Source organism: Nerophis lumbriciformis, linkage group LG02, assembly GCF_033978685.3.
Source record: "Nerophis lumbriciformis linkage group LG02, RoL_Nlum_v2.1, whole genome shotgun sequence".
Taxonomy (NCBI): Eukaryota; Metazoa; Chordata; class Actinopteri; order Syngnathiformes; family Syngnathidae; genus Nerophis; species Nerophis lumbriciformis.
This window is the reverse complement of record NC_084549.2, coordinates 15,578,273-15,597,021: the sequence shown is the minus strand read 5'-3', so window position 1 is coordinate 15,597,021 and position 18,749 is coordinate 15,578,273. Positions and strand designations below refer to the sequence as shown.

The following is an 18,749-nucleotide window of genomic DNA, read 5'->3' as shown; positions in this document are numbered from 1 at the left end:
TTGTTCTTGTCAAAAGTCTAGCAGCCGTATTTTGTACCAATTGTAATCTTTTAATGCTCGACATAGGGAGACCCAAAAATAATACGTTACAGTAATCGAGACGAGACGTAACGAACGCATGAATAATAATCTCAGCGTCGCTAGTGGACAAAATGGAATTAATTTTAGCGATATTACGGAGATGAAAGAAGGTCGTTTTAGTAACACTCTTAATATGTGACTCAAACGAGAGAGTTGGGTCGAAGATAATACCCAGATTCTTTACCGAGTCGCCTTGTGTAATTGTTTGGTTGTCAAATGTTAAGGTGGTATTATTAAATAAATGTCGGTGTTTAGCAGGACCGATAATCAGCATTTCCGTTTTCTTAGCGTTGAGTTGCAAAAAGTTAGCGGACGTCCATTGTTTAATTAATGAACTTTTGCACGATATTTGAATTTTTAGAGTTCCACCTGTAAGTGCTAGAGCAGTGTTCCTTAAACCAGTGGTCCCCAAACTTTTTGTAGCTGCGGACCGGTCAACGCAGCTACAAAGGGGGGGGTATGTTTTTTTGTTTGTTTTTTTTGTCATAAAGAAATACAATCATGTGTGCTTACGGACTGTATCCCTGCAGACTCTATTGATCTATATTGATATATAATGTATATATTGTGTTTTTTATGTTGATTTAATTTTTTTTTTTAAATAATGTTTTTATTTTTGTTTTTTAATTTCTTGTACGGCCCGGTACCAATCGGTTCACGGCCCGGTGGTTGGGGACCACTGCCTTAAACTATAGGGTCAGGAGCTGCGAGCGCTCAAAAAATATCTGCTCCTCAGCTGTGGTCCATATGGGCCGCAGCGGTACTCAGTTGTATACACTTTTCCCCCACATGTGGCAGTAATGAGAATATCAGACAGAAGAAGTCTGGAGCGAAAGTCACAGAGAAATACCTTAAGCGCAAAAATTATGTCTAAAGTGGTGAAGCTGTATTTTCATTTGCACTTAAATTGAGTTAAGAAAACATATTCATTATCAATTTAGTTTAGTTTAACACACCGTAAATGTATGTACATTTATTTTTCAGTCCATTCTTATGCAGTACTTTGTTAGAAACTTGTCTAAGGCCAAACTTCCCCAAGTTTTTTCAAGTCATCAGACTAAAGTCCGAGTCAAGTCCCGAGTCAGAAATGTCCAAGTTTTTGATGATACTGTCAAGTCGGGTCTAAAGTCATCAAAATACTCCAGTCCAAGTTGCAGGACCCGAGGCCACACCTCGAGCAATTTACTCCATGATGTTCTTTCCTCACCAGAGACTCCGTGATGTCCGCACACAGGATGGTCTCTGCGGAGTCCACAACCCCAGCAATGGGTCCACAGCGGCCCAACTCTTCAGTCAACTGAAGACAGAACAGTGAGGAAAAAGTCAAACGAGCACATAAAACAACAACGTCCAGTTTAATAATCATTCAAAAGTTATTACCAATGTTTTGGCCTTTTTTACAAATTCTGTGAAGGGACTCAGCTGGCAGTTCAAAAACGATATACTCTCCTGAGAAAAAACAAGAAAAATTACAAATATTCCTGATTTGAAAGAAGGGAAATCCTGAGCAATGAGTGGAATGTCTCAACTTGTGGAATTCTGGATAAATCCTCAAGCATCAAAAGCATTGTCATGCTCTGTTTAGTATTATTATATAATACAATGCATGGGCTCATCTGCATCAAGACCTTTGTACAACAAAGTACATATTCTATAAAGTAATGAAATGTTACATTGCAATAAAAATACAAAATTACCAATTTAATGTTGATATTTACAAGAATAAAGTTGTACTATTATGAGCAAAAAAACATACCGTATTTTCCGGACCATAGGGCGCACCGGATTATAAAATGCACTGTCGATGAGCGGATCTAGTCAGGTCTATTTTCATACAAAAGGCACACCGGATTATAAGGCGCATTAAAAGGAGGTCATATTATTATTTTTTTTCTAAATTGAATACACTTCCTTGTGGTCTACATAACATGTAATGGTGGTTCTTTGGTCAAAATGTTGCATAGATTATGTTTTACAGACCATCTTCAAGCTGCTTTCTTCAGGATGCGCCGTTTTGTGGGCGGTCTTATTTACGGGGCTCACCTTCGACAGCGGCTTCTCCCCGTCATCTTTGTTGTAGCGGTGTAGCGTGCAAGGACGGGGGTGGAAGAAGTGTCAAAAGATGGAGCTAACTGTTTTAATGACATTCGGACTTTACTTCAATCAATAACGGAGCAGCATCTCCTCATCCGTGGCTCACTAGTGCAACAACAACACCAGAAATGTGTCCCTTGAAAAACCGTGAGACTGTAACTCTCTAATAACTAAAGTTCCTTGAGTGAATAATGTAAACTCACTACACCGGTATGTTTTAGCGCTTTCATGGCGAGTTTATTGACAGATATAAGTAAGAACTTTACACTACTTTATATTAGAAATGGCAACAGCGGAGGATGAATGTCCCATAACAAGAAGATAGAGAAAAAGAAGAAGCTTATCGACTATGGTGTCTACAAAGGCGGACACGAGCAAATTTTCAGGACTTATGCAGATCCCAAATACAGATCAGTAGGTACCAGAAGGTAAGAAAAGTTGCTTTTGCATAAAATTGCGAAACAAAACGCCAGATAATATGTCTTACCTTATACACACACGATATTAATACTCGTATGTTGAAGCACAGTACAAACAAACAATCAAGCGGTGCGGCTTCATAGCTAACCAAAGTCGTACTAAAACATTTTGATAGATTTTTGAGCACCGTGTGTAATGTTTTATATTTGCAATGGAACATATAAAATGTTGGTGTTGTTTACTTGAGTCATATTGCAGTCTACACTTATATCTTATGTGTGACTGCCATTTACTGGTCACACTTATCATTTCACCATGTACCAAATAAAATAGCTTTGAAGTCGGTAAGCACAAACAAAATTATTCCGTACATTAGGCGCACTGTCGAGTTTTGAGAAAATGAAAGGATTTTAAGTGTGCCTTATAGTCCGAAAAATACGGTAAGTTTGACAAGCTGCTTTACATTCATGCAATCTACTTAGTTTTTACGTCGGACGAAACCGTAGATGAGAATTGAACTTGATTCCATTACACCTCCACAAATCATAACTACGAGTTAAGTTATTGAAGGTTATAGTACAGTTATAAAGTTGTCATTTTCATGCTATTAAGCTTACAAAAATAAAATCACAAAAAGAGAAAGTAGTTACAAAATTAAAGTTGTACATAGTGATACTTGTATAAGAAAAACATTGCAGAGAATAAATCCTAAAAAAAAGTTACGATAGAAAAGAATTGTAATTTCATACGATGAAGCCATATTATTATACGTCTATTGTAATGTACGTATGTCATACACTCACAAGAAAAGCTTTACTCCTTTCATTTTCTCAAAACTCGACAGAGGATGTAGTTGTGGCTTGTGCAGCCCTTTGAGACACTCGTGATTTAGGGCTATATAAATAAACTTTGATTGCAGGGCCAACACAGATAGACAGACAATATTCACACTCGCATTCACACACTAGGGCCAATTTAGTTTTGCCAACCGATGAGGTGGCGACTTGTCCAGGGTGTACCCCGCCTTCCGCCCGAATGCAGCTGAGATAGGCTCCAGCACCCCCCGCGACCCCAAAAGGGACAAGAGGTAGAAAATGGATTGATGGATGATTGATTGATTTACAAGAGAAAAGTTTAAAATTGTGAAGAATTAAATACTACAATTACAAGAAAAATGTAGGAGAATAAAGTAATGTAAAATGACTATTATTAAAAGTTGTGCTTAAAATGTTATGAGTGTAAAGTTGTAGACAAAGTTAAATTTTGAGGAAAAATTATAAAGATAGATAAAGTTGTAATTTTAAAATTGAAATACTGTGACAAAAAAAGCTTTTACTTGGGGGAATAAAGCCGTACTCGTATTTAAAAAAAAATATACTTTAATGAGAAAAGAAAATTCCAAGTTGTATGACGTTGTAAATATATGAAAATAAAGTTGCGAGTTTCAAAATCAACTCATAGTATTCTGATTTAAAAAAATATTTATTTGAAATTGTAAAATGTCGAACTGCCTCAAATGTGCAAGTAAGAAGTTTTTATTTCATAAGAATAATTTTAATTTTAATATTTCCATTAGGCCTGTCAACGCATGTGCTTGGTCACAAAAAATTATGTCAATATTGCTGTATAAACCTAACCTGACTCTCGCCAGGTCCTTGTAGTTCACAGAGCTCCACACATTGATCTGGGAGTTCTCAATAGATGTATTTCAGAAGGCGGGGCCTTGTAAAAAAAATCATTGTTTGTGACTGGATAAACCACTTGTCCGTTATCTTGAATGACGTGCTACTTCAACCACTCACATGGAAATCAACCCGTGACGCTGATGAGAGCGACGCTGGGAAATCCAAACCCGGTCAGAAGAGCCAAAACATCCTTGCCACCAATAAATGCCTTCAAAACCGTTCTCTGTTCATCTTTTAAATAATTAATATTCGATAGATTCGACAAAACAGTTGCAATAGCAGAATCAATGTCAGCACACGACGCAGCGAGGGCTGTGTGCCGCCATTGTTGTTTGAGTCAAACAGTCGCTTCGGCGCTACGTCTCATCTATGATATCCCGCCCGGCAATCCTGATTGGTTCATTATTTTTTGCTATGTGGAAGTAGTTTGCAATGACTTCGAGCCCAGATCCTTGTGTTGAGCTCAGCGAACTACAAGGATCTGGCGAGAGTCAGGTTAGTATAAACCCAAATTATCACACTATTTATTTTGACCACATATGTCTCGTTATTTACATATTTTAAACCAAAAAATATAACAAGAACACCAGCGCCTGGTTACCTTACTGGTTTGAAAGAGCTTTTTTTATGTCTATATTTTTCACAATTACAAATTATATTGCTCGTCAGCCCGAGGAATTAGTCTGCTGTTCATGCTTGTCACTTACTGCCATCTTGTGCACGTGCCCAGAGCGCGTGCACACACAAAAGCGGCACGTAATAACGTCATTACGTATGTAAAATGTGCACATGCATTAGCTTTGTGTGTTGTTGTCTAATGATAGCTATTAGATGGCTAATTTTAGCCTTTATTGAATGTATATTCTATCATAACAACATGCCTGCAAATTGTTCGTTTCTTCTTTGGAACTGCTTTTGTGGATGTGCACTCGCTCCCTGGAGTGTACAAGACAGTGGTGAAAGACAAGCCTGAATGCCAAACAAATTATTCAAAATAATTACGTAATTGTGGAAAAATATGGACATTTAAAAAAAAAAGTATATGTTCTGTTAAACCACTAATGGTCACCTGAGCTTGTTCTCGTTATTTTTTTTGGCTTAAAAAATATAACCAGTTGCATATAGCCTGCTTAACCAAAATTCAAAAAGTGTGATTAATCTGATTAAAGAAATGTATCGTTTGACAGAACTAGATTTTATAATATTTTCCAATTCTGTTTGAATAAAGTTGCACTGATGAGAAAAACATTAACATACTGGAAGTAGTCAGTTCTACCAGAACAAAGTTGTGCTACAGTGTGAAACCTAAAATACCACAACGGAGACCTCGGACTGTTGAACAACTTAAGCTGTACATCAAGCAAGAATGGGAAAGAATTTCACCTGAAAAGCTTAAAATAATTGGTCTCCTCAGTTCCCAAATGTTTACTGGGTGTTGTTAAAAGGAAAGGCCATGTAACACAGTGGTAAAAATGCCCCTGTGCCAACTTTTTTGCAATGTGTTGCTGCCATTAAAATTCTAAGTTAATGATTTAAAAAAAAAAAAAAATTAAGTTTCTCAGTTCGAACATTAAATATCTTGTCTTTGCAGTCTATTCAATTGAACATAAGTTGAAAAGTATTTGCAAATCATTGTATTCTGTTTTTATTTACGAATTACACAACGTGCCAACTTCACTGGTTTTGGGTTTTGTACATTAGTACAATTAGCTTGTGGTTCAGTGATTGGTGTAATAGGAAATTCAACCTTTGGGTATAAGTCATGTTGTGCGGAATCGCAGCATTCCAGGAATTTGAGGAATCTCATACGAATTCCAAACCTGAGGCAATGAAGGGGATCGTGTGACTTGTGCATGCCAACACTCACTTCCTTAATGACAGCTACCATTTTCGTAGTGAGAGCAGTTGGGGCAGTTTGCAGTTCATTATCCAAAACCTTTGCTTCAGCCTGGAAGTAGAACAACAACAAGAAGCATTCAGTACACACATTTAGTCGGAATTTGCTGTTCAGTGGGCTCACCTTGACTTTCTTTACACTGGAATTTAGGGCCTTCGCAGTAGACTTTCCTTTGTTCTGCAAGGCAAAATAAGCACAATCTTATGTCCTGAAGCAACATGGAGCATGTAAGAACTGAAAGGTAGGAGTCGCACTATTTGTGGGATGATGTTTTTCTTAATTCTGCTCCGAATCCCCCTCAGCACTTTGGCGTGGTTCTGGAGCTGGCTTTTTATTTCTGGGCCCTTGAAAACAGTGGATGATTAGATGTATAAAAGGCATCATTTCAATCAAGACAATTGATCTACTGCAAGTGTTTTTTTGACTCACTTGATAACGAGCCAGTGCATCAATTAAATCAGCTATGCTTGCCAGTTGGTTGCTCAGGGTGCCCATGGCGTCGCTCATCTAAACATGTTATTTAATGTAGACATCAGAGCAGGGGTCACAAACTTGTGGCTTGTTAGCCAATTTTTTGTGGCCCTCGACTTAAGTACCGTATTTTTCGGAGTATAAGTCGCTCCGGAGTATAAGTCGCATCGGCCGAAAATGCATAATAAAAAAGGAAAAAATCATATATAGGTCGCACTGGAGTATAAGTCGCATTTGTTGGGGAAATTTATTTGATAAAACCCAACACCGAGAATAGACATTTGAAAGGCAATTTGAGTTTGAGTTTGAGTTTGAGTTTATTTCGAACATGCAAGCATACAACATGATACATCACAATCTCCAGTTTCTCTTTTCAACATGTTCGAATTTAAAATAAATAAATGAATGGTGAACAACAGGCTGAATAAGTGTACGTTATATGAGGCATAAATAACCAACTGAGAACGTGCCTGGTATGTTAACGTAACATATTATGGTAAGAGTCATTCAAATAACTATAACATATAGAACATGCTATACGTTTACCAAACAATCTGTCACTCCTAATCGCTAAATCCCATGAAATCTTGTACGTCTAGTCTCTTACGTGAATGAGCTAAATAGTATTATTTGATATTTTACGGTAATGTGTTAATAATTTCACACATAAGTCACTCCTGAGCAACGTTCCCTCTAAGGTGCGCGCCTGCGCAATTGCGCACTGCTCAAGCGTCCTCTGCGCACATCAAATATATGCCGCGCACCAAATCAAATCCCATCTGAATTCTAAACAAAATAAACACATTTATTCTGTGTAATTTTGCAATACAACTCTGAGTGACAGTGACAACAAGCGGCCCTAACGGTGTTCGTCAACACCGTTCAATTGAACACCGTTCAATTATTTTAACGTCTATCGAGATGCTTCGAGGACAGGGATTATATCGATCACTTTATTGAGCAAAACTGTTTATATTCGGTCATAACCACACCAAAAACATGAGTAAAAAACTTCTATCTCGAAAAACTAGTCATTTTCTGCCGTACAAACCAGGCCAAAACCAACTTGTCATCTGTCACCAACATGCATAGCACTAAGCCACTGGTGCGTTTATGGCCACACAAAAAGTCGGACAACTCAAACACCAAAGTTACACTATGACTCCTCAGTCATACGTGTGCTTAATCTACTGTCATTTATTATTAATGTTAATCTATTGATATTAATCATGGAATGCTGTTACTAGAGAAAGTTACAGGAATGCACACTTCACCATATGCTTACATTTCATTGTGCGACATGAGGATGTTTAAGGGGAACTAAATGTGATCTCTGAAAGGGGTACACATGATTTCCAAAGCAGGACCCCAACCCAGACATATTGTACAATACTAATCTATAGCTTATGAAAAACAAGATTTATTTTATTTTCATTACAAGTGGGCCAAATCACTAATATTACAAAATAATCTCATGAAAATGACTCCTCTCATTTGAGTGTTATTATAAAAGATTGGTTTGAGACAGGTGTGCTGCTGGTATTGCCACGTGTGATGTTGCTCACATGTGCTCCACTGAATGCTCAGGGAGTTTTTGTGTTTGCTCAGACACATGAACAATTAGAGGGAACATTGCTCCTGAGTATAAGTCGCACCCCCGGCCAAACTATGAAAAAAACTGTGACTTATAGTCCGAAAAATACGGTATACAGTTTAGTGTAATTGCAGCCCGCGCACCCTAATACTAAAAAATCCCTAGTAGTCTCAGACCACAATAGTCTTGACTTTCAATTTGAGTCCTGGTCACTGAAATATGAGGTCTACGAAGGTGAACTGCCATGATATACTAAAATGTTGGTTGCACTACAGTTCTGACTTCATTCAAGGTTATGTATCCTACCTGCTGCATGGTGCTTTCAAGGTCCATATCTGGTATTGTAGAGAACTGAGGGAGTAAAACTGTAATTACATCAAAATTTGGAATTGTTGGAGCCGGTATGTTGTCAAATTTCTCCTCGATTTTCTTAATATACTGTGTGGAAAAAGAATGACATAATCAGCTTTTCAAACGCTGTTGAATGCAAAACTGAAAGTTGGAGAAAGACTGACCGCATCTATGTCGAGCATCTCTGTAATGTTGTAGTCCTTGTCTAAGTGGAACGTTTGCCACGCGGGCTTGTTTTCCCCGCAGTCTCTGCAAACAAACAGATTGGTTCTGGCTCAGAATGGCATCATTGTGTCTTCTTAATGAGTACAGTTATCCCTTGTGTATTGCTGTTAATTGACCGTGATAAGTGTATTTAGAGTGAAGTAGTATTTTTTATTTTTTTTCCGTGGAGCATAACAAAAACATTTTGCGACATTCTATAAACGTTTAAAAAAAAATTGGAACCCTCTATCGCCCTCACCTTTACACATGTTTTACCTAATATAGTTCACATTCAGCATTCTGTGTTACATTTACGCCAAATGTACCGAGACACACACTTTCCAAAGAGTTTAACTTTTTCAGTTTCGGGAATCCCTCAGATTTTTTTTTTGGCAAAAGTTAGACGACCCTTTATGTGTTTTTTGGTAGTTAGTGGTTTTTGCCTTAGAACTCTGCCAATAAAGCAATTTTTGTCTCTTTCTAATAGTTCAGTCATGAAGATTGACCTTAACTGAGGCAAGCAGGGCCCGTAATTCTTTAGATGTTGTCCTGGGTTCTTTTGTGGCCTCCTGGGTGAGTCGTCGCTGTGCTCTTCGCAAAATGTTTGTAGTCCAGCCACTTCCAGGCAGGTTTACCACTGTTCCATTTTTTCTCCATTTGTAAATAATGGCTCTCATTGTGGTTCGCTGGAGTCCTAAAGCTTTAGAAATGACTTTGTAACCCTTGCTGACTTGACTGACAGCTGTCAATTACTTAATCTCTTATCTGTTCTTGAATTTCTTCGAATCGTGGCATTTTGTTGCAGCGTTTTGAGAATTCTTTAGCCTTTATTTTGTCAGACAGACTCTATTTAAGTGATTTCTTGATTAAGGTAATCAAGTTTTGGTGTGGTCAGTAAAATTTAACTCAGATGTCCAAAAAATATAAGTAGTTCAAAAACCATAGTTAATTCATGGGTGGGTCAATTGCTTTTTCACATAGGACAAGGTAGGTTTGAATGACTTTTTCCCTTAAAACATTCAATCATGATTTAAAAACTGCATTTTGTGTGTACTTTGGGTAGGTTTGTCTAACAATTAAATTAGTTTGATGATCTTAAACATTTAAAGAGAGGAAATGTATTAAAGAAAAGTAAGAATTTGAGAAGTTAGCAACTGCAGTTCTTAAACACAACCACTAACCTATGAAAAATACTTTAGTGCAACTTGTTCGATTATGATAATCTGCTGTGCAATACAGTACAGTATCTTAGATTTGCTATTTAAAGTTCATTTTTTAGGCCAATAATACGTATGTAAAATGTGTTTATATATGCATATTTGTAAACAATAACAGGCTGTAGTCAAAACCGTAATGATTTTGTAATAAAAACATTTTTAAAAAACGCAATAGAAAATTGGAAACTGGCGAGGGACGATTGTTTTGTTTCATATACTCAGTTCAGTACATGGACATAGGTCGTAGTAATATTACCTAGCTGGTAAGGGGGGCGTCATCATCTGCTATCAGATGATGATGGTACTATCTTTACCATGAATTGATTAACGTGGACCCCGACTTAAACAAGTTGAAAAACTTATTCGGGTGTTACCATTTAGTTGTCAATTGTACGGAATATGTACTGTACTGGGCAATCTACTAATAAAAGTTTCAATCAATCAATCAATCAATCCCCCCTTATCAGATGGGTGGTATTACTCCTATAGGTTGGTCTCTTTGTATGACGCAACAAAGGGCCTGTTTTTCTTGTGCCTCTACCTGTAAATACCAACGAGAGTGATGTTGCGTCCCAAGACGTTACTCGAATTCAAGCCTGGAATTAAACCTGGAGTTTGAATAAACTGTCAAGAGAGGAGAGAAGAGTGTGTTAAGTAACGTGCATTGCTAGTTTTTATGCTTTACTGAGTATCAACTGTACAATACAACACAGTGTATGAATAAATAAACATTCAACAGGTTTTGGTTCCCCAATTTTTTTGTAGTGGAACCTTCCTACGCCCACTTACCCTTCCCTTATAACATAACAAAAAACAAAGATAAATAAAAAATAGTAAAGGGAAAAACAGTTCAGTTTTTCCCGCACATACTGTACTTACCTTCTCGAGCTCCCCATTGCTCCAAGGCCGACACACCAGAGTGTAAACGTTGCCTCCAATTAGGAAGAGCAGCAGCGTCACCACCACGAGCAGCCAGGAAAAGATGAAGTTGATATTGGCGCTTCTGAAACCACAACAAGTTACCACTCAAAAAACATCAATACATAGGGAGGATTATTACAAACCCTAATTCATCTTGTTATGATTTATAGAAATATGTCTGGTGTTCTCACCCTTAAAGGGGGACTGCCCTTTTTTGAATTTTTGCCTATCGTTCACAATCATTATGAAAGACATGACGACGGATTTTTTTTTTTTAATGCAATGTAAATATTAAATACATTTTTGATCAAAATGGAGCTACGGGAGCCCTTCAATTCTGCCTATCCAGCCACTAAAAAAACATCCAAACACCTCCATTAAAGTTTTACATACATGAAGTAAGTATATATGTAATGTAGTAACGATCACTTTTATAATAACATTTAATATTTACGTATTTTGATCATTTTGAGCATGAATGGCGCACTAATTTAAAAAACGCATCACATTTGCTTTTTTTTGCTTTTTCACTGATTATTACTCACTGCAGACTTCATGTTAGCAAACAAACATAATAAAACTTTACTTACTGTATAGTGTCTGCTGTCACTAGAATGCCGACTGCTGGGATGTTCATATATTCCCATTTAGATGAAGAATGACTCATAATCCATAGGGTATGGTGCCGAGGGGTTGGAAGGGGGGGTGGGTACAAGGGCTTTTTATGTCACCCTCGCCAGTTCCATGTCCTAAATTGGCTGTCAAAGTGTCCCAACTTGTTGGAATACCTACTCAGACGTGTCATGATCAGGTGAGGCATTATTTATGATCTACAACAGCGGGGCTTCATAGTAAAAGAGTGCGGGGACTAGACTGGCCTGCCTGTAGTCCTGACCTGTCTCCCATTGAAAATTTGTGGCGCAATATGAAGCCTAAAATACCACAATGGGGACTGTTGAACAACTTAAGCTGTACATCAAGAAAGAATGAGAAAGAATGCCACTTGAAAAGCTTCAAAATTTGGTCTCCTCAGTTCCCAAACGTTTACTGAGTGTTGTTAAAAGGAAAGGCCATGTAACACAGTGGTAAAAATGCCTCTGTGCCAACGTTTTTGCAATGTGTTGCTACCAATAAATTCTAAGTTAATGATTATTTGCAAAAAAAAAAATGCGTTTCTCAGTTCGAACATTAAATATATCGTCTATGCAGTCTATTCAATTGAATATAAATTGAAAATAATTTGCAAATCATTGTATTCTGTTTTTATTTACGAATTACACAACGTGCCAACTTCACTGGTTTTGGGTTTTGCACAATGTACTTTGAGAATTTTTCAAGTGTCATTCTCGAGACTTTTGATGACGTTTTTTTTTTTATTAAAAACTACTAGCAACACATCTGATCTTCTTCTGGTGTTATTATAAACTGTAGTTGTGTTTAGAGACTTTTTACTTCTGTCCCTTGATGTCCATGCCCAAAGAGGCGAGCTACAGCAAGCCCGACGTCACACTTGCTTCGCGCTGCTCCAGTTGGACTTTCTCTTCTTAAAAGCCGCCACTGTCCTCTTAATATTTGCACATTTCTTACATCACTGTCCACAGGTACATCTGGTTACGTCCACATTGCAGACATGCTGAGAACGCTCCAGACAATGGCGTGCGTCTTGTTTACATCCGGGTTCGGCAGCACTGTTTTCGGCGGTCGAGTTTTTGGTACATCACTTGTCAATAGTGCGCAAATAATAGGCTATACATTGAAACTGTAACGACCTGCTGGTGGTAATGTCCTCACGTAGACAAACGTTTGTACACAGGAGGTAAAACCTGTTGGAATTGTGCCCTTGTTTGTTATAATAAGATTGGTAATAAAAGTTAAAAACGGTGTCAGACGTTGTGTAATTTTTTTCTGAGGGCTGCAATATATTATAGTACTTTAAATTGTTTTCAAGTAAAATAAACAAACTTATTTTCAAGGTGTGGCGGTAATAAAAATGCTGTGGCGGTCTAAAACATTCAATTACATTAAGGGGAAACCCTGGATAATATATCACTTATTAGGTAACACTAAATGAAAGAGACCAGCACTCACATAATAAGGATTTTTCCGGCACTGTTAGCCATGCAAGAACGCTCCAATGGATCCACCTTCTGTTTCAGACCAAGAGGGCCCAGGACGAGAGCCAGGATGTTAGACAAGATCAGCAGGAACACCAGTAAGCACAGGATTAGAGATACCCCCCATCTGAAGAAGAAATAACCACATGAATGATTGATCTGTCTGCTTCTTCCCTCACGCGATCAATGCCAAGAGGTGGACCTGAATGAAATCTTAATTGTTACCTGATATCCTCTGCTCTCTCAAGCAGCCCCATGAACCAGTTGATAGTTTTCTGCAGCTTATCCAAAGGAAGAGCTTGAGTCAACTGCTCTATCTTGGGAATAATCTGTTTTTTTAACTCGGACACTTTGTTTTTGACCTGACTCACTGGCTGCTTGAGGGCTGAAGACACACACAACATAATTTCAATATGACGAATATCATAGAAAGTGAAGGTCACTCACCTGTTAGCTTGTCTGCACTACTGGTGCTGATTTCGTTCTGGATTGTGCTCTCCATCTACAAACAGATGGTTATCTTTGTGGGTGTTATGTCTGCTTAGACCAGGGGTCCCCAAACTTTTTGACCCGGGGGCCGCATTGCGTTAAAAAAAATTTGGCCAGGGGCCGGGCTGTATATATATATTTTTTATATATATATATGTATATATATATATATGTCTTAATAAGGTTATCCAAAAAATAGTGCTCGATACCGTAGTAGAGCGCAATATATGTATGTGTGGGGAAAAAAATCACAAGACTATTTCATCTCTTACAGGCCTGTTTCATGAGGGGGGTACCCTCAATCGTCAGGAGATTTTAATGGGAGCATTCGCATACCATGGTTTATATAGGGCACAGAGTGGGTGGGTACAGGCTGGCCTAGGGGCGTGGTGATTGGCTCATGTGTTACCTAGGAGATGTTTCCGTCTATGGCGGCATGAAATAGTCTTGTGATTTTTTTCCCCACACATATATATACATATATATATATATATATACATATATTTATATATACTAAACTGCCTTTTCCTTACATTGAACAAAAAAAAGTAATGTTCACTGATGTTTAAAAACTCTACACTCTGAGTCTATTTTAAGTTTCCCCAACGATTTCGCCATTTTTTTCCCTCGTGTACTAATTGACTGAAACACTTGCGGCGCGAGTGTGATGACGTCACGTTATTGATGAGAAATTGTATTTTTAGACAATATGATCTGCTTGAACGGCTAGGAGACCCAGTGACAAGCGATAGGAAATGAATTGATGTATGGGCAAAAAAGATTAAAACATTTACCATTCATCGGCAGTGCGCTTTATAATCCAGTGTGCCCTATGGTCCGGAAAATACAGTAAAGAAGGTGTTTACAATAAGGTCACTTAGCAGTGATTCATAAGCATTGCTAGAATTAGGTGTAGAACATGACTCATATAGTTGTTTTTGCTGGCATGTAATGTTAAAGAAACTGTGTTCAACATAGCATTTATGTGGTAAAAAAACATGTGTAATTACTATTTATTGGTTTTGCTCATAATGTACTGAGGAGTCACACACACAAAAACCGCTGCCTGACCAGGGCTCAGAAAATCTGCAGAGACTCCTACCACCCCCACCAAGGACTGTTTTCACTGCTGGACTCTAGAAAGAGGTTCCGTAACCTCCGTAGCAGAACCTCCAGGTTCTGTAACAGCTTCTTCCCTCAGGCCATAAGACTCTTGAACGCATTAAAATAATCCCCTCAATTCTCCCCAAAAATGGATTAACTCGCTGGAATAAAGACAATACAACATAAACGTGGATGCATATGCAAAAGTGCAATATATTTATCTGTACAGTAATCTATTTATATCTGCACCTTATTGCTTTTTTATCCTGCACTACCATGAGCCAATGCAACAACATGTTGTTCTTATCTGTACTGTAAAGTTCAAATTTGAATGACAATAAAAAGGAAGTCTAAGTCTAAGGAGTCACACTCTGCCTGTTCGGTGGTTATCGTCACATGTATCATCCTTACTCCTTATGGTCGCATCATAAGGAGCAAAACTCACTTGTGGCATTATCCTTCAGATTCATTACTACATTAAGAGAATGATATTGATGAATTCCAAACTGTACGGCATTTGAGGGGTTTCTACTCTATTTACAAGCAAAATTCAATTTAATTTAAGGACCCTGACAGATCAAAATGTATGTATACGGAAAGCAGGAATTTTTTTTCTTTTGGTAAAATTGCCAAATTTCATGTTTAATGTTTGTTTATTTGGAAGAAAGTTAGTATGACTGCATACGTACAATCTTGTGCTGATCCATATTAGCATCAGCAGATGTCTGTACTTTGGGTAGGAGACTCTCCTCTGCACCATAAGTGATTAAAGTCAGCCTTTTTCTGATCACCTGATGGCATATACCTCATCAATTTTTGAGTTCAAGTCCATATCTTGACCCAATGAAGACTGGAAATCTTCAGTGGAAGGGAGAACCTGTGGAGATAAAATAGTGTAGGTATGTTGTACCTAACTCAAGTGGACAGAAGGAGGCAGCAAAGACGTGTTATATACTGTAATTTAACCCTACAGTTTTTGACATTCTGCATGCTTTTAAATAGGTATGATGGGTTCAAGTCTGTATGTGTCAGAGTAGTGTCGAGGGAAACCGTAGGGACAAATGAAACACATCGTAAACACTGAGAATATTGTGTCAAGCTGTCATCAGTATGATAGCACTGACAGCAAAAGGCCTCCATATAAAGATACACATTTGTATTCATTTGTTTGTGTTCTTCTAATGTAGAAGTTCTTAACCTTTTTGACCTGGAGGCCCAACTTTTCCGCTACAGAGGGTCCAACTCAAATACTGGATTAGTAATCTTACTTTTGATTTTAATTGTGTTCAATAATTATATCTAACTTACTTATAGTTCAAAAGGTTAACAACCTTGTCAAAATATACGAAAACATGTGTTAATCACAAATGTCATATTAAAAATAAGTGCTACCAAATTAATTTGTGTCTTTATTACAAAAGTTTTATTCTTGACACTGAATTTTTTTACATCGAATTATGCTGACAATTTCATTGGAAAAAAATCAGCGTATAAAAATTCAGTGTAAAAAAAATAATTGTTAAAATATTCAGTGTATAAAAATTCAGTGTAAAAAAAGTCAGGGTATAAAATTATAGTGTGAAAAAAATCAGCACGTAAAAATTCAGTGCGAAAAAAATTCCATGTCAAAAAATTTGCTGCTTCAAAAACCAAGACTCACTTCCGGTAAAGTAAGACTGAAGTAGTGTTGTCTCGATACCAATATTTTGGTACTGGTACCAAAATGGATTTCGATACTTTTCGGTACTTTTCTAATCAAAGGGTACCACAAAAAAATGCATTATAAGCTTTATTTTAACAAAAAATATTACGGTACAATAAACATATGTTTCTTATTGCAATTTTGTCCTTAAATAGAATAGTGAACATACAAGACAACTTGTCTTTTAGTAGTAACTAAGCAAACAAAGGCTCCCAATTTAGCTGCTGACATATGCAGCAACATATTGTGTCATTTATCATTCTATTATTTTGTCAAAATTATTAAGGACAAGTGGTAGAAAATGAATTATTAATCTACTTGTTCATTTACTCTTAATATCTGCTTACTTTCTCTTTTATCCATGTTCTATCTACACTTCTGTTAAAATGTAATAATCACTTATTCTTCTGTTGTTTGGATGCTTTACATTAGTTTTGGATGATACCACAAATTTGGGTATCAATCCGATACCAAGTCGTTACAGGATCATATATTGGTCATATTCAAAGTCCTCATGTGTCCAGGGACATATTTCCTGAGTTTATAAATATCAATTTTTTTTAAACGAAAGAAGATTTTGTGATGCTAAAAATCGATGTAATCATAGTAGTATCGACGAAATACGCTCTTGTACTTGGTATCATTACAGTGGATGTTAGGTGTAGATCCACCAATGGCGTTTGATTACATTTTGACGCCTGTGAGCTACGGTGTGTAGTGAAGCATGTTTAGCTATTCCTCGTCCTGCAGGGATGATACTTGTAAGAAACTTACTTTATTTGTCGCTATGGAGGCAAGGATTAGTGATTTAGAAGTAGCTACAACACTGCAGACAGACTTTAGCCACTAGCTAGCTAGCCATGTCTTAAAGCACCTCTTCCTGTGGGCGTTTCAGTGTTATAACTTCACCTTTATCGTTAGTTTTTAAGCCGAAATGCGTCTGTTCTCCCTTTTCTGTCTACACACAGTGTCTGTTTGTAAGTACTCCGTGCTTGTGCGCTGCCGACCATGCTCCTCTGCTCGTAAACCAGCAATGACACGACGTGACGACTAACTGATTCATTAGTATCGCGGTACTATATTAATAACCGGTATACCGTACGACCCTAGACTGAAGCAATCAATCCTGTCTCAGAACCAGCCAATGAGGTGTCAGGTTTGAAGTCACGTGACATGGGTCTCGCAAAACAGCATCAAAAAGGCAGTTAACTGTGCTACCTGGGCATAATACAACATAATTAACATTTCAAAGCGGCCCGCTAAATATTGTCAAACGATAAAAATGATTCCATTGGGTAGAATCTGCACTTTTGAGTGACATACTGTTTCAAGGTCATATGCAGCTAAACTGACTGTAATACACAATGTGACCGGCAGATGGTGCTGGATTGTGATGTTCCGGTAAACATAAGCGAAGAAGACATGTTTGGATGCATTCATAGAGGGAGGAATAAATGTTTGAGTGCAAGCTCGATGTTCACAAGACAAAGTTTGGTCATTAATAGATAACACCTCATTGGCTGCTTCTGATACAGGATCGATTGCTTCTGTCTTAATTTACCGGAAGTGAGTCTTGCATTTTGCAGCAGCAATTTTTTTTACACAAAAATGTTATACACTGAATTTTTATACATTTAATTTTAAACACTGAATTTTTATACATTGAATTTCTTTACACTGTGTTTATATACACTGAATTTATTTACACTGGATTTCTTTACACTGAATTTTTATACACTGAATTTTTTAAACACTCAATTTATTTTCAATGAAATTGTCAGCATACTTTGATGTAAAAAAAAAAGTATGTTCGCACAATTGAAACACAAACAATGCAGTTACATAAATTCAGTGTAAAAAAAAAAAAAGCTTTTGTAATAAAGACACAAAATAACCTCCATACCAACCACATATTGTCAGGCTTGTCCCTGACAGTTTGGTCAAGTTTGAGTTTTTCCTCTGTCATTTCCTGTCAACGCTCTTATTTTGGTTCTGTTTCCTGTTTTTCCCTGAGTGCTGTGTCCCTTCAGCTGTGGCTGATTGGCACCTGGCCACACCTGGTGTCAATCAGCCAGCTGCTATTTATACCTGCCCTACCCTCCAGTCACTGCTGGATCATTGTCATCACTACCTGATTGTCATTGCCGATGTCATTGTAGTGTCTACCTGTCCTTGTCGCTGTCGTCATAGCGGTAAGCTGTTCCTTATAGCTATTTACGGTTGGTTTCTCCTAGCTTCTTGTTTTCCTGTTAGCCAGATCCTGTTAGCCGTTTGCTATTTCCAGTTTTTCTGTTTTCTGGTTCCTGTTTCCATTTTGCCTGTTCCTAGTTTGTGTTTTTACTTTATTTCGAACATTAAATCATGTTTTCCCGTATAACGCCTTCCGCCTTCTCTGCATCTTGGGG

At 37.5% G+C, this 18,749-nt stretch overlaps 1 protein-coding gene across 3 annotated transcripts in view; it reads right to left on the bottom strand.

The window, feature by feature from the left end:
• LOC133593161 (prominin-1-A-like) overlaps positions 1–18,749 on the bottom strand; it is a 60,597-nt gene that overhangs the window by 7,595 nt on the left and 34,253 nt on the right. For all 3 annotated transcript variants that reach the window (XM_061945898.2, XM_061945943.2, XM_061945985.2), the window contains 14 exons: positions 15,448–15,519; positions 13,497–13,551; positions 13,275–13,434; positions 13,024–13,176; positions 10,894–11,017; positions 10,556–10,638; positions 8,758–8,842; positions 8,549–8,680; positions 6,607–6,684; positions 6,432–6,521; positions 6,301–6,354; positions 6,148–6,228; positions 1,462–1,530; positions 1,289–1,378 (listed from right to left, as the gene is read on the bottom strand). In XM_061945898.2, the coding sequence (XP_061801882.1) occupies positions 1,289–1,378; positions 1,462–1,530; positions 6,148–6,228; positions 6,301–6,354; positions 6,432–6,521; positions 6,607–6,684; positions 8,549–8,680; positions 8,758–8,842; positions 10,556–10,638; positions 10,894–11,017; positions 13,024–13,176; positions 13,275–13,434; positions 13,497–13,551; positions 15,448–15,519 (1,326 nt within the window). The remainder of the gene's footprint in view (positions 1–1,288; positions 1,379–1,461; positions 1,531–6,147; positions 6,229–6,300; positions 6,355–6,431; positions 6,522–6,606; positions 6,685–8,548; positions 8,681–8,757; positions 8,843–10,555; positions 10,639–10,893; positions 11,018–13,023; positions 13,177–13,274; positions 13,435–13,496; positions 13,552–15,447; positions 15,520–18,749) is intronic.